The sequence below is a fragment of the Siniperca chuatsi genome, linkage group LG7 (assembly GCF_020085105.1).
Source record: "Siniperca chuatsi isolate FFG_IHB_CAS linkage group LG7, ASM2008510v1, whole genome shotgun sequence".
Lineage (NCBI taxonomy): Eukaryota > Metazoa > Chordata > Actinopteri > Centrarchiformes > Sinipercidae > Siniperca > Siniperca chuatsi.
The window spans coordinates 9,360,545-9,384,143 of NC_058048.1; the positions used below are offsets into that span (position 1 = coordinate 9,360,545).

Consider the following 23,599-nt stretch of genomic DNA (forward strand, 5'->3'; position numbering starts at 1 on the left):
TCCTTCAGGCAAAAAATAAATAAATAAACAGAACAAAACAAAACACTACTAGAAAACTCATATTAGAAGATTTTTTAATGTTTATTTCTGAGGCACAGTCAAAGCCAAAGAAAGAAAAACACAAAAGGCAATCAATTTCTTGACCTTGTGCTGCCTGTTGTGATACCTCGAGCGTCCCTTCAATTAGCTTAGAGCTTTGTTTTCACATTTAGCACCCACTTCATTAACCTTACAGCATTCAGTTTTACACCAACAGCAGCCAACATTTAGATGCATTGTGTACGTCAACACTAAAATACCACAGACTTAACTGCAATTCAGAGGCTGTGTTGGAAGTGAAATTACTTCCATCAAGACCGGACTATTGCTATTGTTATTAATTATTAAACTGTTCATCACTGTCACATTGTTCAACTAGAATTCTTAGTTGGCTGGAGCATCTCACACATCGGTTCACCTTGTATGTACAATAACACACTCAACATAGCACTGCACACAGGGTAACAAATATGTACCCGGCCAGAATACACACAATACACATCTTTAAATAATAAAAAAAGGACAATAATGCAAACACATTCACATTAACCATAAAAAGACAGCACAAATGTTCACCCCCCAAACCATTTTCTCCAGTTCCTCTGGTGACACTGGGAGCACAGCTCACACACATCAGTTGAGATGATCATTACAGTTATATGCACTGGTCAAAAGTAGGAGGGGGGGCATTCAGCCTCTATCAAAATAATTATCTTACATATACCATGTGAATATTTCACTTGGAGGAGAAGGCAGGACTCCTGTAAACAGTTTGTTTGTGTTTTTCTCTTTAAATATAAATATTAATACTATTATGAACAACAGCATAGTGGCGCGCTGACAGAAGGCAGGAGCATAAAGAGCTGTTTGTTTGAGTGTTTAGTCTCATGCTGCAACGAAGCCTTATAAAAAGCCTTGTTAAAAAGAAATTCATCTGCTAAGAGAAGAATATCATGTACAGTGGTTAAAAACAAGGAACTGCTTTGGAAAATTAGCTTAAAATAATAAAGAATCTCGAAACACGTCTTTAAAAAGAAGCAGGCATTGGTAACTCAGAGGGGCCTCTCGGACATTTAGATGTGAGAAAGGAGGCCACTGATTTGGCAAATTTCATTGATGAAAAGTGCGTGTAGTCCCGTATGATATACAGTATGTCTGACAGGCGAAAAACCAAACTATTTACAGAATGTACACAAAGCAACTGGGTGGTTTTTTTCTCCATCAGATACAGCAGTCTGTCACTTCATCAGTAGGACAGAGGAGGAGGACAGACTTCACACTGACTAAAAACAGGAATGATGTGAACACTGATTGTTGTCACCTCTGTGTCGCTACAGCAGATTCACACAGTCCCAATCACTGGCTAATGCCCCGATTGGTGTAGTAGTCGTAGCCATTGTCCGCATACAGCTCCTCAGCGCTGCCAACTCCATTCCCCACCTCTGGAGGGCGCCAAAGGATTAAAAAAAAAAAAAAGTCAGTGTATTGTATGATGGCATCATCACTTTCAAAACCACATCAGTTTGCAAGAAAACACTCAGGTTTGGTAAAAAAAAAAAAAATTAAAAGATAAAGAAGTAATTGAGTGCAAATTTGAATAAAAGACATGAATGGGAAAACAATGAAGAACCTCAAACAGCTGTCACTGATATGACTTACCTTTGACCCCCAGCACTAGCGGCTGTCTAGACAGACTGGGGCGTCTATAAGCTCCCCTACACATGCCGTTGTCTCCAGTGGGAGGATTACGGGGGAGGTTTGGTGCATGAAGGGATGGATGGATGAGGGGGAGAAGGGCATAGTAGGCAGAGAAGTGGCAGATAACGAGGGATGCAATGGATGCATGGAATAAAGGAAGAAGTCACACTGGTGGTAACATGGACAGGAGGTGGTGCACATCACACAGGCTGCTACTGGGGTTGACCTTTAACAGGAAAGAGAGAACGAGGAGGAAGAGGAGGAGGGAGAACATTCACAGACACTCAGAGAGATGCATGCTGGGATGGAGAGACATGCTAGATGGTCACCTGAATCTCAAAATGGCTTATTCCTCATCTTAAAAGTCAAAAAAGTGGGATTCTTTTTAGTAAATCAATACAAAGAGAGGAATTAGTTTCTGAGCTCAGGAGCCCAAACAGCCAACAACAAGAACACACTACAAAACATCCAAGAGTGACAGACATCTACATGTCCCCCTCGTCTCATGGTGAGGGTCTTACCAGAGAAGATCAGTTTCTCCTTCATAACGTTGATGTCTCTGCTGGACCTCCTGACTGCGGCGCTCAGCATGATCTGTTCAGGGTTGTAGCTGCGCATACCGCTCATCCGATACCTGTGGGGTCACATGTTAGGTCAGAGATCTTCTCAAGACAATAATGATGCCACTTAATACTGCTGCCTCTGCTCTCAATATGTAGTTCAGGGTCATGTTTTGGTCTATAGAGGGATAACATTTAAATCTTTAGAAGGAAGTATGCAGTTAGTGTACGTGCCTAGCTCTGATTTATGGGAAACAAATCTGTTTAATTCAAGTACTTTCTTTGAGCAAACCGATTCCTCATTCCTCCTACGTTTTGGTTTAAAGGAGACTTACTCTCAAAATCAAATGAAGTTGGAGCATGTAAATGCAGTATATGGAGCTCAGTTTAGGCTGGCACAAGACAACACAGTGGCTTCTTACCGTATCAAAGTGTGTCTTGTTTTAAGATGAGCACTAAAATATGGCTTCCACTTTCTGATCAGGCTCCCTTTATTAAGTGTTGTAACTTTAATAATGGTTAATAAGTGATTTACTAATACTTCATAAAATCAGTTATATGCCATTATTAGTAAAGACATTTTCTGTTGCCAGGTTGTGAAAAATCCTGTTGGCTGGTGTTTGTCCTTTTTATTTGGTAAGAAAGTAGTTAGAAATGTTGGTAATCCATTAATAAATCGTAAAAAATTTGTTATTAAATGGATTTTGTTTCAGATCCTCTGCCGCTCTTTTCCAGAAGGTAAGTGGTCATACGGTCCAGTCAATCAAGGGATCTTTCACAACCTAACAACCCTAAAGTTGTTTTTATTAATGGCTTCTAATGACTATTATTACTACTAAATGACACATTACCATTAATAAAAGCTATTGGTTACAACTTATATATGGTGCCTTATTACAAAGCATTACCAAAATATGTCATATCGTGATTACAGTGCGTGCGGCAAATAATACAAAAATAGAATTAGAATAGAATTAGAATAGAGCTATTTTTATTTTTCCCCCTGCAGTCATTGTAGGCATCTATTGAAAATACCTTCTTAATTAATAATTAGTAAAAATATAATTAAGACCTTGTTCATCTAATCAACTTCTTTTTTTTTGCAGCACAGACGATCACTCCCTAGCTGCAGCTTTGTATATCAGTCAAGACAGAGGAATTCATTTCCTGTATATGAAAACGGCATCCTTACTTTAATGAAAACAGCCTTGATTACAAATAACTTAACTGAAGAGCATTAATCACAATGAATCGCGACTAATGCACAGAGGCATTTAGAAACAGAAATGCAAACAAGCGAGTCTTTAGTTCATCAGCGTCAATAAAAGCCAATCCTGAGGCACTTCCACTGATGAATGCATATCTGTAGTTCATTTTGGACGTTTAGTCATTTGGCTTAATAAGATTGATGATAGATTTTAAATCTCATTGGTGACTTAATGCTGTGGATATTTTGTTCTGTGTGGGTGGAAAGCATTCATTTTATTTAGCCCACAGGGATAAAGACGCAAGCTCCTCCCTCGAGACAAAAGTGGCAGCAGTGCAGTACAACGATTCAGGTGACAGAGAGAGAAGTGAGAGAGAGAAAATAAATATAGAAAGACAGTGGAAGTAAGGTGGAGAGAAAAATCAGATGGAGTTTGATGTCATAATAAGGAGAGCGAAATAAGGAGCGACAAAAAAAAGAGAAAGAATGGATAAAAGAGAGAAAGCAAAAGAATGCATCAAACAACAGAATAATGGATAAAGATAGTGACAGACAGAAAGAGGGTGAAAGGAGAGAAGACTTTGGGTCAGAAGGGGTGACCCAGTTACCTGATCATGTGATAGCTGAGAGAAGATGCCAAAATGCAGCAGAGGAGGAGAAGAGCATGCACATCAGGCAGAGGAGAGAGGACGAAGAAGAGGCGGAAGGACAAAAAAGGACAAAAGGAGGCAGGAGACAAGAGAGGTCAGTTTAGAAGCCAGCAGAAGCTACTGAAGAGCAAACCCGCACCGGACCGTAAAATAAAAATAAAAATAAAAGATCACTGCCCTCCATCCCAGAGGCAAAAGGAGGACAGGCCATCTGTCTCTGGAGTTGTCACAGAAACAAACAAAACCACACTGAACAGAAATCCTGGAGGAGTGTGAAGGTTTTACACGTCTTAGCTAAGAGACGACACGCTCAAAGCAAAGTACATCTTCTCTGTCACCACTGGTTTGTGACAACACTGAGGTTGGGAGGGGGGGGGGAGACAGCACAAATGCATCATAGCAGCTTATAAAACCACATAACACATACATGTTAAATCATTTTTGTGCTTTCAAGCCTTTCCTTTGAAGGTCATTATTGGCAGATAAAAAAAAAGGCACAAAGGAACAGCATAAATATGTATGAGCTGTTATTTTAATGATGTGCTCCAGACAGAGATGTCTACTGAGTAAAAGTGTGTCACATAATATGAAAGACATAAGTGAAGGGTGCTTGTTAATTAGCAGTAATTAATGATATGTACTCATGTGTGTTTGGGAAGAGAACAGGAGAAACTTAAAAAAAAAGAAAAAAAAAAAAAAGAACAGTGTTTACTTTCCTCTTCATACACCAGCAGAACAACTGAGAAGCATTAACTCTTGCATAAGAACTCGCTATAATGATTTGACTGCAGCTAAACAGAGTGAATACTTACTTTTGGAAAATGAATATTCCTATGACTACAGCAAAGGAGATGAGGTCTGCAGACACCCACATCAGGCAGTATTTATCTGGTCTCTGGAAACACACACACACAGTAAATTTGGGTTTCACTCTCAACAAGTTTATGGCAGGGTCCACCACTGGGTAGAGCTACATGTCAACAATACACTCTCTTATTTGAGTGGCAACATCCAAACTGTCTTGTACAATACTTCTGCAAATAAATCCACACTTTGATCTTCTTTTTATTATAAATCCTCTATAAATAAAATGCATTTAATGTCATTTAAGTTAGGAAATGCAGGTATTTAGAAGTTCTTTTACATGTGCATTCTTGTGAAGATGTATTCAACCGACGATGCACTTTAGCATAATCCTTAACATTGTCATGTACAGTAAAAGAACAAGAGGAAAACCTGCAAAAAAGCCTGATATTCTGAGAATAAATATTCACTTGCATTGTCCTTAACAAAATCCTGTGGCAGATTTCTCTAGACTTAGATTCAGTTTATACTAACTAACTGACAGTACTGCAGATGCCTCGGCAGCCTAAACTCTCCCTGAACCACAGCAGGGGGCCGGGGTCATGTTGTCATGTGGAGTTCCCGTATGGTGGCATAGACAGGGAGACCAGGCTGGCACACTGCACAGACAAGGCGGGTGAAACGATACTAGAGAGGCACAGTGTGGGTGCTACCCATGTTGAGAGGTTTCAGGAAACAACTGAAGTACAAAAGCATGAGTCATACACTACAGGATACACTACAGTGGTGACGCTTGTCTTTTCTACTGTGCTGGGACCTTGGATGAGTGTTGAAAAATAAGAGGATAGCATGCTCAGTGCATGAAATTAACAGACTAAATGAGTTCAGAAAGCTAGGCTCCCTTGTTGATATCACCTGTTAAAATCTAGTTTAGTCATGCAGAGGAGATGCAGCTGAAGGAGAGGAGACAGGTTGCCATCTAATACCATCTACACTGACTCAACCTATAGCCAGTTGAAACCTTCTACATTGGTTTTTAAAAAGCTGTTACCAAGCAGATCTTTTCCAAGCTGGTGGGTACAGTGAGCACATAGAGAGACTATGTGCTGAACAGGAAAGGGAAAAAACAAAGCCGAACTTTATTTACAAAGAAAGCCAGAAAAAATAAAATAAAAAGACATTTTGCAAAAAAAAAGAAAAGAAAAGTGATACCTGAGAAGTTCCATGCAAAGAAGAAGAAAACGCTATACAGTATGTCATGGGTCCTTACCATGAGCCAGATGGGGTAAGGCACCTTATTGAGGATATGTGGGGCATCTGAGGAGACTGAAGACACCCCGCTGCACCAGAGCACCGAGTACAGCCAGGGCTCGTTGATGGTGTAAAGGGTGAGGTTGGTGTTGTTCTCAGAGAAGTCTCTGAAAGCAATCACACACATTCAGGCACGCAATTGGATATAAGGTGCCAACCTGATAACACATCAGGTTTGTGTGTATGTGTGTGTGTGTGTGTGTGTGTGTTCCTACCTGATTTCCCATGTGCTGGCCTGGTTGTATCTGAGCAGCAGCCTGCTAATACCAAACTGATGGAGACTTTGAGGACTCCGTTTCTCCACTGAGGTCTGGATCAGACCGGGTGCCAGCTGTCTCACCAGCGCTCTGTGTTCATCTGGAGTCCACATCACCTACACACAGCACAATACACAAGACTACAGTTACACTCGTCTCAATGAAACTTTGTGTCATCACCATTAATGAAGTACATAAAATATGTTCACAATACATAGCCAGACATGCTGTGGAGAGGACTAAACGCAATGCGGATTGGGTCTATCTAAGCATTAAGTTCCTATGTACTTACCAGGCTCTGAGGGACTCCAGATTGCTGCACAGCCTGCAGTGTATCGTTGATCCAGCTGTGGTAGCAGGGGTGCTCCGGAGGTGGTCTCCTCAGCCTGAAGACCACTGTGCTGTTATGATAGGAAGCCAGCTTTAGAAGCTGCTCCAGGCTGCACACACTCTGGTTGGCAATCAGATCCTTCTCGTGGGGGGACAGGGTGTGCACCGTCCAGAAGGGGTCATCCTGAAACACAGGGACGGAACAATATGAGGATGAAGATCACAGATGTGTTTAAGTGGTTTTAACTGGTTTTACTGTGGCAATCACTTATTTTTGAGAGAGAGAGAGAGAGAGAGAGAGAGAGAGAGAGAGAGAGAGAGAGAGAGAGAGAGAGAGAGAGAGAGAGAGAGAGAGAGAGAGAGAGAGAGACTTTGAGATAAAGAGAGATCTAATAGCATCCATCCACGTGTTACGTAGAACGTTTGGAACACGCCTACGGGAAATAAAAATAGTACAAAGTTTTTCCTCATTTCCTTCACATTCTTTCTCGCTTCACTGCTCTCTCGCTCCTTGTCAAAGCACACAGGAGAAGAAGATCGGATGCTTCTTGTGGTCTTCCATGATGTGCTTCGTTTCACTTTACTGACTAAAAAACACTTTTGCTTTTATTACCAAATCAGGACAGATTAGGGCATGTTTGGGCATATAGAAATCAGACTATGACTGTGAATTGTCATAACTAGACACAGAAATAGTAAGGCTTTTCTTGGAATCTGCAGCCACAATGTGCACACATGCAATGTAAATAGACTGAGGGGGAGAGTGGAGAAAACAATTCAGATTCAAACAAATACTGACATATCAGAGGCATAACATCCAAGTGTCTTTGCACAGCAATCCGATCTCATAAAATATAAGCTTCAGAAGAAAATATTTAACAAACACATAAAATGCAAAATGAGTTTAAATGTCCTTTAGAAACAAGGCTACACAGTGAGTGTATACATTTAGAAATTTACAGATTAAAAGAAACACTTGCCATAGTTTTTGTATGCCATGTATCTACATCACTGCATCTTGCACCAAATTTATACAGATTATCTTCCTTAGCTACAGAATATGAAAATTAATGCATTTACACAATCAGAAGGCAATGGCTAAACAAGAATACAACAATGGAGTTGGTAATTTCTCCATTTATTGTAGACTGTGCAATATCATATGCAATACAGAATAACTGGGTACCAGAACAAGCAGTAGTTCTACACAATTCAATTCAGTGTGTTTTCATCCTGTTTGGCCCACTACTCTCGCACTTCAAGCAGGTTGAAACAAACAATTATTTTGAAGCACTAGTTGACCCTGATCCACTCAGCATACAGGAGAGCATCGCTAAAGCATTAATGGAGCTCAGTATTTAGATGAAACCAGAGGACGTCATGAAGGATCAATGAGCGAGGACACATACTATAGAGTACTCATGACTCAATGGGGTAATGACCTTTATCACATTATCATCCATCACTGTGCCACGTCACGCTGTCAAATAAAGCTGAAATGGCTTCAAAAGTCCTCATCAGCCACCAAGAACTACCTTAAGGAACCACTGTCCTGCGTTGAGCTGCTGCAGATCTGTCCAATTGAAGTTTGAGGCATCATCCAACTGTCTGTCTGTGAAAACCTTCTCTACGTCTGTGGTCCGCTGCAGGGTGTGGTCATGCATCAGGAAAGGCACTCCATCCACACTAATGATCAGAAGAGGGTGCAGAGTTTTAAGATGCAAGTCAGGTAGTTTATAATATTCAGCATTATACAGTGGTTAGAGAGAATCCTAACCACGCTCAATATTTACAAACGTGCATTTAATTTCATAAATTAATTAAAATTAATTAATGTATCATTGCCGTGAGCAGCTGCCACATGTTCATTTAATGCGTGTGTTGACTCAGCAGGGATAACATTAACTGAGAAAATTTGAGCTACAGGAGAATAAATATTTGAAGGCAATACAGAATGCCTTAATGCATTACATTTCATTATATTTTGAATTGACACCTGGTGCCTAAATTTTGTGTTTTCCTTTATAAATAAAGACATTTCCACCATAAATTGCAGAAAAATTCACCAGAATTCAGGAATTTAAGTGTTTGACGCTCAAAATTTCCTAGGGGAAGGCCCCCCAGCTTAATATGTGTCCCCCCAAATCTTGAAACGAAACCTACACCTTTGCCATAGAGTGGTTATTTTTGGAGAACTGCATACTAGTAAGTGGATTCATGGTTGGGCAGCAAATAGAGGAGAGAAGTTTTCTTCCAATGATTTTTTTAATAATTCAAACCATTTACACTCAAAAAGGACTCAAAGGGATCATCAAAGGTAACTTTATCTGTAGCTCATGCTTAGTAGAGGAATAAAAGCTCTGAAAATGACATCAGATATGAGCAGAAGAGACAGGAGCTGGTTAGAGGGTAAACTCTTGAAATCATGTTAAGAGAAAGGGAGAGCAGAGGAGACAAAGAGTTTGGCCCAACTGTGAGGGTTTTTTTTTTTTAATGCTACTGCTCAATATTTGAATAACAAATGACTTCCCTTTTTTGAGTTCACATCAGCATGTTATCCAGTAGAAACAAAGACAAAACCCAAGACAAAAGAAAAAAGCTCTCCCATTTCTCAATATTTGCTATTCAGATTCTTAGCTGAAAAAGAATGCCTTTCTTGTGTGGATATAAGTGTGTGTGTGTGTGTGTGCACACACGTGTCCCACACTGACACACTCCCAAATATATTTATTTGGAGTAAAAAATAAATAATTTCATCAATAAAAATACTGTAGTGATGAACTGATAAAAAATATGTTGGTGTGTGTGTGTGTGTGTGTGTGTCCGGTCTGCTGCAAGAGTGGAGTCTCACTGTCGCTCTGGCTGTCATCAAGTCTAATAACTAAGCACAGTCAGGAACTCCCCTGTCAGCGGCCTGCACCATTCACACACCCATTCACCTCTCTTAGGACTGTACAGGGTACAGCATCACAGTGAGCACACAAACACACACACACACACACACACACACACACACACACACACACACACACCACACCCCAATGTGGTTGCTAAATCAGGAAAAGAGTCTGCAGCTAATTAAGATACAAGTGTAATTGACAATAACCTTAAACACACTACATTACAAAATAAAGCCCCAACCCACAAACACACACCCTGCCCCCCACCCCACCTCTACACAATCACTCATCCTCCATCACTGCACATGCATGGGTAAACATGTACACCCACTATCCATCTTATACCATGACCACTACAGTATTCACCCTCCCCACTTCCTCTTTCTTCCTCCAAGTGTGTCTCAGCCTGTCACCTCTCATTATGTTGGTGCCTCCATCCACTGCCTACTGATGACGGCTGATCTGCTGTTGCTGCATCACTGTAGCCTATTCAATGCTACAGTTCTGTGGCTGTTGTAGTTAGTATCTCAAGTATGTGTTTACATTGTTATTTACTTTTTCATGTTGATATTACTGCTTTGCCTATTTCTCTTTGAAGACAATAATTTGTTAAGACTGCATAAACGTTACTTTCTTGATAGACCTCATGATCCACCTTATTCCACTATAATAAACACAAACAATGTACAGTAGTTACTGATATTTAGAGTAGACAATTAACAAAAGCAACACATTATGTTTTGATTGGTAATATGTAGTCCAGTGTGAGTTTATCCTACTGTAATATTGGTATTAAAGATATTTTGGGTAAACCATTGTTTTCATAATCTATGAAAGGAACAGCGAGGCAGAATCTGGACAGAAACTAAACAACCCTTCATTTGTTTGGCTTCGTCATTCTGCTGTATTGATCGCGCACTTGTACCTGATAGCCACGTCAGCCTCCAACCCAGTGACGTTCATCTGCAGAGCTCGCTGGAAGGACCACAGTGTGTTCTCCGGAGCAAGCTGGAAAAACACACACACACACACACACACAGTGTAGACAAACACACAATCATTACATCTAATCCTGTAACAACGACCTAAAAAAGGTAACTTTACTGGAAGCCTTACTACTGTTGAGGAAAAAAATTACAGACAAAATGTTATATTAACATAAATTATTATTAATTATCAAGTAGGTTATGTTACAAAGTCAAAAATAAACATTAATGTGGTGTATTGCAGATGTATGTGAAAATAAACTCCTTCCTCTGAACACAAAAGAATACTGTGAAATGAAAACAGGCGCTCAACTCTAACTCTTCAAGTCAAGGTTATGATCAGTACCAAGACAATAGGTTAAAACATTACTTACTAGAAAAGCATCTTCCTATGAAACCCTATGAGTAAAGCTAATGACTGGGAACCAGAGCATAGGGATGATGCTGTAATCAATACAGAGTCCTTGTGGGAAACTGAGTCCAGTCAGTTTCTCACAGCTTTGCAGAGCCACTCCTAATTTTAGATTCCCCTACGAAGATCGATCGCTTTACACAAATACCACAAAAAGCAGGGTGTGTTTTTGAGCATGTGAGTAACTGTTAGGAATAACCAGGAAACCACCTTCCAAGCGTTGCATAATACTGAGCCAGATATCGTGCCAAGTACATAAATCCTTTTTCAGGTAATGTTTAGAAGCAACAACATTAATCCAGGCACATAAATCAAATATAATAAGTAAAAATGTGCTTTGGTGTGCATAGATCATATCTTAATGTGGCCTTTGGATGCATACTTAACAGGCTCTAACAAGCTTTTTAACACTGTAGTGGAGTCTAAAATCAGATCTGTGGGAGAGATGGTGTAACTAAACAGCTGAAGAGACGCTAGTGAATCTGATCATAAGCGATCTCTAATCTATTCTCTTTCAGATCAACCTGCCAAGTCTTTGTCTTTGCCAGGCAAAACTCCACAAAATTCAAAAGAAAATATATCCCTGCGATACATCAGGCAGTGAGAGCTCCAGGTTCTCACTGGGTTATGTTTGTGGACTATTTTCAGTTGCCCGACCACAAGGTCATTAATAGACTCGAATTGCCTTGGGAAGAATGAAAAACATGGGGAACAAATATCTATAAAGGGCAGCACAGTTTTTTCTCTGCCTTTTCCAAATCAGAATCAAGTGGTCCTCGACACTCTGGGTTAAAGGCTCAGTGTCATCCACATTGCTAAGCTTAGGGGTTTGACCCTCTGTGAAGCCAATACCAGGTAGCTAAAAGTGTATGGCAGTGTGAAAGCATATATAATACAAGTGGCCTGTTTTATATTCCCACATTCTGATTGGATGATAGAGGTCAGCTGACTCACCATGGGAGCTCCCTGGTGGCCAATGACATTGGGGCGTTGCGTGAGAGTGGCGGGGTCCATGATGCAGGGGGAGGTGATGCGCAGGGGCACCACATAGAGTGCCAGTAACACACTGAGATACAGCAGCACGACCACCACCTGGAGCACTGGGAAAAGACAGACGATAATGTAGTTGCGGCTGTTTACCATGATATAATTATAGAAGTTGAAGAAATTGTTGGAAATTTTGGGCAATACACTTATTCGCTTTCTTGACAACAGTTAGATCAGATGATTGATACCACTCTTGTGTCTGTATGGTACAAATGAAGCTATAGGAAGCAACTGGTTAGCTTAGCTTAGCATAAAGACTGAAAACAGGGGAAACAGTTAGCCTAGGGCTAACCAAAATCAGCCTACCAGCACCTCTAAAGCTCACTAATTAATGTTATATATTGTTTGTTTGATCTGTACGAATAACATGTAAAAAAAAAAACAGTCAAAAAGAATACATATACATTTGTACTGCTTATAATCTCTATTTTTCATATTTTCATACATATTAAAATGGAACATGTTTTTGGCAAATCATTGCCAATTGTTATTTTTGCACTAATGACATTGTTAGCAGCTTCACCTGTGTGGTCAGTTACTAATGCAGTTCATTTGCCATGCTAGTTTCTCTCTTTTACTAAAAATCCTTAGCATGGACATAAATAAAGTAATCAAAGCCACATCACTGACATTCATGAGAAAATGGCATTCTAAATATTTTATGTTTTGATTTGTACCCAAGAGAAACCTTTTGGGCGATCTTTAGTTTTCAAAGAGATGTGTGACGTAAGTAGTTGCTGTGAATGTGGGTAATGTTCAGTACCATTTACAAACATTGACATCTGGGACCAAGGAGATACACTTTTCCCTACATCCTGCATCCACCTCAGTGTAAGTGAGCGATGAAGGCTGCGAGTGTGTGCGCACACACACACTGGGGAATGTATTAGTATCAAGGTCAGCTCCGGGGCGGGGTTGAGTAGACAACTCTTGTTACCACAGGAGACTCAGAGCCTTCACACACATACACACACACCTGCACAGACACACTCCCTGTTTGGTATTCAGATTCCACTGTGCATTACAGCAGAGATGCTAAAGTGGGAGTAATCCGGCCAAGACCTTTCTGGCTCATCAAGTCTCTCTAAAAGCAGAACTTAAAATGTAGCTAAGGAACATCCTTTTTATTAGTGACTCAGAGCCTTCACACACATACACACACACCTGCACAGACACACTCCCTGTTTGGTATTCAGATTCCACTGTGCATTACAGCAGAGATGCTAAAGTGGGAGTAATCCGGCCAAGACCTTTCTGGCTCATCAAGTCTCTCTAAAAGCAGAACTTAAAATGTAGCTAAGGAACATCCTTTTTATTAGTTTTAAATGTCTCCCATAGGACAAACTGCCTTGTCCAAGATGAGAACAGTTATGAAAAACACAGTTATGTAACTCACTGCAAGTAAAATTCTCTTAGCTAAATGTATCTTCAGATTAATGAAGAGGGTTACTTCTGAAGAAATTTAATGATTTACATGACTGACCGACTGTATTTACAATAACTATTACTATTGCTATCTGACAATAATTTCTTCAGAAGACAATAAAACTGGTACATAAATGGCACTGACTCAGTTTTATTCACACACGTCCTGTTCTACAGACACCAGTGGCAGCGAGAGTTAGGATACATACTAAGAGCTGCTAATCCCCAGAAAGAGTCCTGTACTCGAGGAAAAAATCCAAGATGTCCTGGCTGGAAAACATCACATGAGTCTGTAGGAATGTTCGTTATCTCTGACACCCTGGGTGGAGGTCCAGGCCTCTGTCTACATAATGTTAATCATTCACCTCTCTTCCTGTTTGTGTGTGTGCGTGGATGTGGCAGACGGTTACATCAGGTACAAGTAACTTGTATTCTGTGTTGCAGAAGCAAACATACTTGTTTTTTCTGAGCGCGCGACCTGTCCAGCCACAATCCAAGACAGCGCTGTGACCGCAGCAAGAGCCCCAATGTGCAGGAACGGACCTGTGGCCTGGACAGAGATGTGAGAGTAGAGAGGATGAAGGCAGGACACGGAGAAAGAAAGAGGATATAGAGAAATGGAGACAAAAAAGAAAGACAAAAACAAAAAAAGGTAAGGAAAAGAGAATCAGGGTTTAAGAGATGACAGTGAGCAAAGGAGTAGACAAACAAAGATAAAGACAGAGAGGCATGGAATTACAGACATTATCTGGGGTTAAGACATTTGTAACACTATTTAGAGATAATAGCTATAATTTGTAGAGGCAAATTTTAATGGCACCAGTTTCACTGGAATTGTGCGTCTACTTTAATAATCTCACAGGGACACAGTAATTATAAGCTTCTCACAACTCCTTGGATGTCATTTAGCTGTTAATTGTTAGTAGGATAAATGGGATTGAGTGTCAGTATATGCAGTTTAAATTATTACTATTTTTCCCCATACAGCAATGTTAAATATGGAAATATAATCATCAAACATATTCACTACATGCTCATAAATGATCCACATACATTGTGCTCAAAAGGATTTTTTGTAAGAGAACAAAAAAAAGGAGATAAATATATACTATGTATATAAAGATAATGCAGCTGTTGCAGGTGAGCTTGACTGATATAGATAGACTGGTATTTGAATATCAGAATGATACCAGGCTCAAACAGGTATCTGAGAACTTTCACAGAAAAGAGATACAAAGAGATACTGAGTTTTTAAACAGTCAATCCTGGACTTCTTATCCAGGTAAAAGTGGTTACAGCTCAAATATTTTATCGAGTGCCCACAAACCAATGGTCAAAGTCAACGTTGTTATGTAGAAACAATAGACTGCCTCTGCCCTGTGTATCACAACACCCAGTTTAGGACTCAGACTTCGTATCAGCAGTGATGTCAAACCATCAAAAGTGGCTTTGGGGCTTTCCTGTGTTTCAGTCTGCTGACCTGCAGGGAGATGGGGATGATGTCCCACTCTTGCCCCCATGTTTGATTGACAGATATCACCCCAACAATGGTGGTGAGCAGAGCAGCAGTCACTCCTATCTGTGTAGACAGAGAAGGAGAGATACAGAAAATCAGAGAGGCTTTCACTTTGGATAAATACATGTACACAGCCACACACAGCCACACACACACACACACACACAACAAAACAACCCCAAATAGCTCCCAGCTCTTTCACACCCCAAACAGTGTTTAGTTCTTGTATTTGGTTTGCTGATAGCATTTTAGACCAGGTCATTTACTGGGCTTTGACAACCCTCCTGGGACAACATGATCCAAACTGTAAGTTCGGGACAAGTTCAGCAATGAATGAGCACACACGCACCAAGCAAACACAAATGTATAAACCGACACACACACACACACACACACACACACACACACACACACACACAGTTGCTCAGTCTCACATTTGGCACATTACCTTATGGAGCCAGTGCAAATTCAACTGTTGCCCAAGTGCTATGTGGCAAAGTGCTAAAACCTAAAAAGAGAGACAAAACAAGAGACACACACAAAAGAGTACAACTTTCAAAAACAAGTTTGCAGCCTCACAGATTTCAACTTGCCCATGCTCAACATCTACACGTAACCGGTTACTATGTCTGGCAACACATGCAAACAATTCAAAGGCTGCTACATCACTACCAAAGAATTATGATGAACACATTTAACTCCTCCACAGTGAATATCTGATGTAGTACAAACCATTAAAAATGCAATGTAGGTGAAGCCAGCAGCGGTGGTGGCCAGGATGGGAACAGTGGCATCACTCCACTCCCCAGAGCGGTTGTAGAGGAACCTGCAGGAACAAGAGAGTGAATAACATTTTATTTCAATAACAGAGCTCACCTCCATGTTATCATTACTAACCGGTGTGAAAGCTTGGGACAATTGAGTCTATATGTGTATGTGTGTGCCTTTTTCTTTTATTAGTTTTAAAAAGCATTATTTGCCATTTTTACTTCCTTCAAACCAAACCATGCCTTATAAGTTGACTTACAATTATGTAAAGAATGACATGATGTCGTATTGACTGTAACAGCCTGCAAAGGTTGTTACAGTCAGTTTGCAGGCTTTCTTTCACAAATAGATAGCAGGGTAATGTGAGTTTACGGGTCTATAGCATTATCAGTTTACAACAGATCTGCAAGACAGTTAAACAGAGATTTAAAAAACAAGGATACATACAAAATAAAACTTTTGAGTGACTTGTAAACTACTGTAGACTGTTTGTGTTTCAAAGGTCTCTGACTTGCAGGTAGACACCTATCAAGTCACCCTCGAGCTTAATGCTTTATTGTTGCAATAAAGCTAACGGATACAACAAACACAGCAGCCTCAGTGATCACAGACACTATTGCTGAGCTACCGGAAGAATTCAGACAATAAGACATTTTGTGATTGTTATATTAACAGATGCATGGCAAATTATTAGCAGTTGGTTTGTGTCTTGGGGAGCTTCAGTGTGAGAAACAGCAGTAAAATGCAACAACACAGATAACCAGCCTGTCGTGTACGCATCACTTTTTTGCAGATATATGCAGCCAGACATAGTTGTACACACACACACACACACACAAAAAAGAGTGAAGAGTGACATTGGGTGTATCAAAAGGTTCATGGCTGCAGAGCAAAGACAAGTGCATGAGTGTGCACATGTGCATTTTAGGGCCTATAGCACTAATTACTTTCAAAGCCTTATCAGTGATTCCAGTGGCACAGAGCCACAGCAGGGTCACTTAGTGCTGATGCTCCTAGCTCTTTGTGAATATATTTGTACTGCAGATGGACTGGGACACTCCCTGCTGCTAAATCACTAGAACACATAAGGGCAGGGATGTCATCTCTGTGATTATCTGTGCAATCCCTACAAAAAGCAGGAAATTTGTATACTTCCTATTAAAAAGTAATGGCAAATGTCTGCCCACCAAAACGAACCTCCAGAGATGAATAACACTAGTGAGATTGAAAAGTGGACTGGGGTGGCTGTTTGGGGAACTGAAAGAGTGGGGTGAGGAATATACACAGAGCAAAAGATGTTGAGAAAAGGGCTATTAAAAAAGGTAAAAGAAACAAATCTAAGGGGTGAATGAGAGAAGGAAAAGGGGACTGGGTTATCACAGAAAAGCTACATTGGGAAAAGAATGTGAGAAGAAGTAATGGAAGGCAACAGACGATAAGAGAAAAAGGTGACATTGTAGAGGTTACTCAGAGCAGGAGGAGAGGGGGAGGGGAAAGGTAGTTGGAGAGAAAGACCAGGTTATTGTGACATTATGGGAAACAGCAGTAACCATTTTGTACTACAGGATTTAAAACAACACACATCAAATTTTACCATACGATTGTAATGTCAACCTACTGTTATTAAAAATGATTTGGAAAGAATGTCTTGAGAGCCGTCTGATCCACAGCTTGCAGGATGCTGAGAAGTTGTCCATCAATACATAATCTTAATGTTCTGAATGAAGTTTGATCAATTATTTCTATTTGACCTTGAGTACTATAAGTCAAGTCAAGCAAGTCATCTATTTTGAATTTCAGAAGCACTTTTTGTATAAAATCATGGGATTACTTGTGCTTTAAGGAAAATCGTGTGTGGGGTTTTGCATTAAAACTTACAATTGAAAACAGATGAAATCTGCGGATTGGAATAAGTCTTACTTTTGGTAGCTTACAATGTTTTCAGTCACATAAACTTGTGGTCATATAAACTAGTGGTCACATAAAAATGTCACTGGGCTGAGTCAGTTACAGAATAGGAAATGTTGGGTGAGCGATTTCTGTTACGCAATGGTGTAATCTGTGGAGGGCTGGGTGGTCTCTGCTCAGATTAAGGCAGAGGACAGATTAAACTGATGATTTAGGAAATCAACAAGCCGACAAGCACGGATAGAATTTGGAAACAATATGGTGACAGGCGTCTGGCTCCAGTTTGACCTGACAACACACAGAAGCACGCGGTTTGGTTGTGTACTCACCAGTTGAACTCATTGTAGTCGTTATGTGCCTCCCACCAGAAGTAGAACCAGACCAGCAGCAGACAGAAGGTAAAGAGGAGGATCATGGACCACAGCAGCTCCCACTACGCATGCACACACACACACACACACACACACACAAATAAATACAATTAATTATTTCTGTGGATCCACTATGTTTAATTAGAACTGACAAAAGAAACATGACTTAAATCCATTTGATGATACTAAAGCTCATTCACTGCTCCACAGCATGACAATTAATGCAGAGCAGTTCTGAATGCTGACAAAACAAAGGGGAAAAAAATATATAATTTATTGAATTCTACTGTTGTGGACACAAAGCTATTATGCTGAATGTGTGTGGGACGATTTTTTTAAACTTGACAAGCACAACTTCAACTTTTCCAGAAAATCGCCAGACCGGTTGAGTTCAGTCAAAGTAAACTTCCCACGAACTTACCTAAATTAAGCTCAGGGTGTGAACCTGGCTGATGACCATTGCAAAGTATTCCCTTATACACTTTGCTCATTATCAAATAATGACTTTTAATAACATCACATACAAGCTGACTAATTACTGTCCTCCTCTGCCATGCACTTTCGTACCATGGCAAATTTTAAATTGGCTACATGTTCAGAAACAGAAACACACCCCTAGGCCACACCCTCAGGAGGATACGTGCATGCAGGCTTGCTTATCTCATATATCTTATATCTATATCTATAATTTTGCTGAGTCAGACCCAAGAACCTTTTGACGTTTTCATAAAGTACAGATAATTGCTCATCATTTAAAGAAAAACTCCTGCACCTGAAAGAACTGAGCAGCAATTCCCTTATAACCCTTAGGTCACAGACACACACAATTGAATAAAGTCTCTAGGTTAGAGTAGTAGGACTTCAATCCGACACCAGTGACAAAATGAAAGGAGTAGTTAGCTTAACTATGAGTAGTTAGGCTTGTAATCTGGACAAACTGCACATTTTCTCAGAAAATCTGTTATTTAGACCTTCTGGAGAAAAAAAAAAGTCACATCACATCAAAAGGTCAACTGTAATTGTAGTCATTATAGAAGTGTCTAGCACGTCTTAAGGAAGGTGAAGACTTAGAATATATGCACACATATAAACAGTAAAGATTTATTTACATTGCATCGATATGTTGTTTGGTGCCAAAACCATTAGTTAGTTATTTGATTAGTCGATCAGCATTTTGATAATTGATTAATCAAAGCAAAAGTGCCAAACATTCACTGGCTCTTCAGGTGTGAGGGTTTGCTGCTTATTTATGTTCTATAATCACTGTAAATAAAGTATTTTGGGGGTTTGGACTGGTGGTCGCACAAAAGAAGCGATTTGAAGATGTCACTGAGCTCCCAGAACCCAGTGATGGGCATTTTATAAAAGAAACGATTAATCAAGAAAAAAACAATACACTTATCCATATTCGTTAGTTGCTGTCTAAATGTCCTTACAAAATCAGATGCATGTGTGCATTGTATGCACAGCAGAGTCAAGATAAAGACACTCAGTTGAGCAACCTAAGCATATCAGCTTGAACACACCATTGTTGTGAGCGCAGAGGATCAGATCATTATCGCCTCGACCAGCTGATGCAACACACAGGTAAAGCAGTCTGCCTGACCTGTTTATATGTGGTCTCATTCCCAGAACATCTTTTTTTTTTTTGACAAAACCTAAAAGCTTTTCGAATGCTAAATATGGAAGTTTTGAATCATGGTCTCAGTCCGTTGCATTCAGTGCAACATTTGAAGGTCATGTTTTGATCTCAAGCTTGTTTTAAGAACTTTCCCACATTTCAGCAATCAGACCTGGGGTCAGATTTAATGTGGAAATCACGATGGAATGAAGATGTATCATTTCAATTCTGGGCACCGTTTTATGGCATAACAGATCAGTTATACAAGCTTGGGGAAATGCTGATCCAATCCCCTCTCATATTTGGACATGGATTCTGAAGTACATTTCAGAAGTGTAAGAAAAACATTATGTAAAGAGATCCTCTTACATCAGTTAATATGGGCACAAAATAATTTGGCTGTCTTTCTATTAAAAACACTACCTGCAATTATTTTCCAAAGAGCAAATACTGTTTGAATCTTCAGGTGTTTTTATCTTTATCATTTAAAAAGGTTCAGTGTGCGATATTTAGGGGGCTCTATTTGCAGAATATGGCAATAATATTTATAAGTATGTTTTCATTAGTATATAGCCACTTGAAAATAAGAATAGTTGTGTTTTCATTACCTTCGAAAAAGCCGTTTATATCTACATAGGAAGCGGGTCCCCTTCCTAGGAGGTTGCCATGTTGCACCGCCATGTTTCTACAGTAGCCCAGAACGGACAAACCAAACGTTTGCGTTTTTCACAGCCACCGTAGTTTCTCCTACATGCTTGGAAGGGGAGGGTGAGGCGAGCGGTATTCAAAGTGCCACTAAATGCTACACACTGGACCTTTAACTTCCACTGTAAAAAACAAAATTTTTAACCCCCTACACATTTATCTACATTCAGATGTGTCTTATGACAAAGGGCACAGCAAATCAATTCCAGTAACAAAATGGTCTCCGTGGGAGGCAGCTCTGCTCATTAATTCAATAAATATTTTTCATCAATCAGGTCACCTAGTTAAAATTGCTTCCTAATCTCATTTCGGAGATCTGATGCTAAAGATGGGATTTTATTATCCATTATTAACTTATATAATATATTTAAGCCAAGATATTTCTTAAGGCAGAATTAACTTATGCCTGTGTGCATCTTTTCTGCTCTACCTCCCATTTGTTATGATTACTTTCATGCACAGCACAAAAATGTAGACATTGTTTAGCTGTGACAGTTTTCTAAAACTAAGACAAAAAAAACCAAAGCAACTTATATTTCTCATTTACTGAAGATTTAAGTAAAGTTCTCTTCCTGTTTGTCAGCTAACTCAGCAGCAGAGCTCGTCCAGCCTGACATGACTTGGCCTGCCCTGGTGACATCACATTACCGTTCTGCATGGCTGGCATTTTATGCAGGCACAACACCCAATGGCATGGACTGACAGTACGGCAACAGAAATCTATCAAAACACCACAATCTCTGGGAATCAGAGCATTTGAAGAGCAGCATATGCTAACAGTCATCCGTGCTTTGTTCTAATAATTACTCTGACTAGTGTTATACTGTTTGCCCCTTGGAGAAATCATAGAGGACAAAGGGGTCAAGTCCTTGGGAAGATTCAGAGCTATTGAATTAGCTTTAATTTAAATCCAATCATGTGGTGAGCTGTAATTAAAAAGTATTTCAAAAATATTGGAATGACTTTTCAAAACCATCAAGGACCTTTTCTGTAGCTACTCTGACTAATGTAGTCCAGACAGCTGCAATGGTTAAGATACAATCTAATTAAATCTAATCACTGCTAAAAACAGAAGGATCAAAATCGCTCAAGGAAAAATTCATTGTCGCATGTAAATACATATTAAAAGCTAATAAAAAATTAATTCATGAATATCCTGGCAGAGTAATAAATACTATAAAAAGACCAAGCAAAAATTTTTAGGAATATACAGTGGTGTGAAAAAGTGTTTGCCCCCTTCCTGATTTCTTATTTTTTTGCATGTTTGTCACACTAAATGTTTCAGATCATCAAACAAATTTTAATAGTAGTCAAAAGATAACAAGTAAACATAAAATGCAGTTTTTAAATGAAGGTTGTTATTATTAAGGGAAAACAAAATCCAAACCTACATGGACCTGTGTGAAAAAGTGATTGCCCCCTAAACCTAAAAACTGGTTGGGCCACCCTTAGCAGCAACAACTGCAATCAAGCGTTTGCGATAACTTGCAATGAGTCTTTTACAGCGCTGTGGAGGAATTTTGGCCCATTCATCTTTGCAGAATTGTTGTAATTCAGCCACATTAGAGGGTTTTTGAGCATGAACTGCCTTTTTAAAGGTCATGCCACAGCATCTCAATAGGATTCAGGTCAGGACTTTGACTAGGCCACTCCAAAGTCTTCATTTTGTTCTTCTCCCTTCTAGTTATTAGGTTTAGGGGGCAATCACTTTTTCCACACAGGGCCATGTAGGTTTGGATTTTGTTTTCCCTTAATAATAAGGAAATTCATTTAAAAACTGCATTTTGTGTTTACTTGTGTTATCTTTGACTAGTATTTAAATTTGATTTTTGATGATCTGAAACATTTAAGTGTGACAAACATGCAAAAAAATAAGAAATCAGGAAGGGGGCAAACACTTTTTCACACCACTGTATCTAATAAGGATTTACAGCCCTTTTAGGCACCAAAGAATCTACTAGTGTTAGCTACTAGCCTTGTTTATTATGGGATTGCATCAAGGTTTTGCTCTGGCAAAATTATAGAGAGGGACTTCAAAAAAAAAAACCCACTAAAAATAGCGTGCAACTGATATCATTGCTGACTCACCACTGCGTTAAGAGTAAATTGCATCAGTGATTTAACATCTGGGAAAAGCAGGTGTGAAGAGAGAGAGAGAACTTTGGCCTTTGTTCAGAAATAGTTAAAGACTTCAGTGACAGCAGCAAAGAATGTTGCAGTAAATCAAAATAAAGGTACCTATAAAGTTGCTTTACAGGCGCTGTATGTTCACAACCACCACAGTGCAGGACAAGAGAGCTGCATTGCAAAAACTGCCAACACAATTCTACCTTTCTGCTTCCCTCAATGACTTTCTGCCTGAATGTTTTATTTGTCTTGACTTTGGCTCACAGGAAGTCCAGTACAGTGGATGAAGTGGACAATAGAAGCAGCCAATAATATATTTATTAAATAGGCTTATTGGATTTTTAAAAATCAGTTGACAGCCATAATCTTGTGAAGTTTAAAATGTCTCACATAATTAGGGGAGGCATTTTTAATTATAACATTGACTTTCCTGTTGAGTTGACACCATCAAGCTATTTAATTAGTATTTCCTCACATTTCTTCTTCTCTTTATTTCAAGGTCTGTAGCAGAAAACATTACACATGCACAAGATGAGTCTTAAAAAAAACAGCCCAGCATCAGGTCTTTTAGTTTTAATTGAGTTAATTCAAATCATTTTAACTGTGGCTAAGATAATATCAATAACAGTAGATAATATGAAGTCATTAGTTTCAGTAAATACCTTGCTAAACTGAAACCATGCGGTGACCCAAATTTTGAAGCCTTGACGGTAATTTGTGGTAAGCTTAGTAAATATCCCTCTAAGAGTATGGTCAACGTAATTTGGGGTGCCAGGTGGGTGGAGTTTACATACCTATTTACTGTAGTTATAGTGGATTAGTCTACAGAGATATATATAATAAACTGACTTTTAAATACTTGGCACTGCTGTGTAGACTTTCTGGCTCTCTCTATGTGGTCCCTTGGGACAATCCGGTGCCCAATCAGATTAAAACCAGGAAAATGAGGCATGTACA

The 23,599-nt window shown here is 39.5% G+C and overlaps 1 protein-coding gene across 5 annotated transcripts in view; it reads right to left on the bottom strand.

Annotated features, from left to right (window-relative positions):
• Window positions 1-57: 57 nt before the first annotated feature.
• Window positions 58-23,599, bottom strand: part of gdpd5b (glycerophosphodiester phosphodiesterase domain containing 5b) — a 47,069-nt gene continuing 23,527 nt past the window's right edge. For 2 of the 5 annotated variants that reach the window (XM_044201799.1, XM_044201798.1), the window contains 15 exons: window positions 18,148-18,251; window positions 15,875-15,968; window positions 15,591-15,650; window positions 15,107-15,205; window positions 14,083-14,176; window positions 12,109-12,254; window positions 10,682-10,764; window positions 8,392-8,542; window positions 6,819-7,040; window positions 6,485-6,642; window positions 6,229-6,376; window positions 4,967-5,049; window positions 4,113-4,127; window positions 2,259-2,371; window positions 58-1,481 (listed from right to left, as the gene is read on the bottom strand). In XM_044201799.1, the coding sequence (XP_044057734.1) occupies window positions 1,396-1,481; window positions 2,259-2,371; window positions 4,113-4,127; window positions 4,967-5,049; window positions 6,229-6,376; window positions 6,485-6,642; window positions 6,819-7,040; window positions 8,392-8,542; window positions 10,682-10,764; window positions 12,109-12,254; window positions 14,083-14,176; window positions 15,107-15,205; window positions 15,591-15,650; window positions 15,875-15,968; window positions 18,148-18,251 (1,656 nt within the window). In that variant the 3' untranslated portion in view covers window positions 58-1,395. Of the gene's footprint in view, window positions 1,482-1,698; window positions 1,964-2,258; window positions 2,372-4,112; window positions 4,128-4,966; window positions 5,050-6,228; window positions 6,377-6,484; window positions 6,643-6,818; window positions 7,041-8,391; window positions 8,543-10,681; window positions 10,765-12,108; window positions 12,255-14,082; window positions 14,177-15,106; window positions 15,206-15,590; window positions 15,651-15,874; window positions 15,969-18,147; window positions 18,252-23,599 lie in introns of those variants that run through there. The other 3 variants (XM_044201801.1, XM_044201800.1, XM_044201802.1) reach the window with 3 other exon arrangements.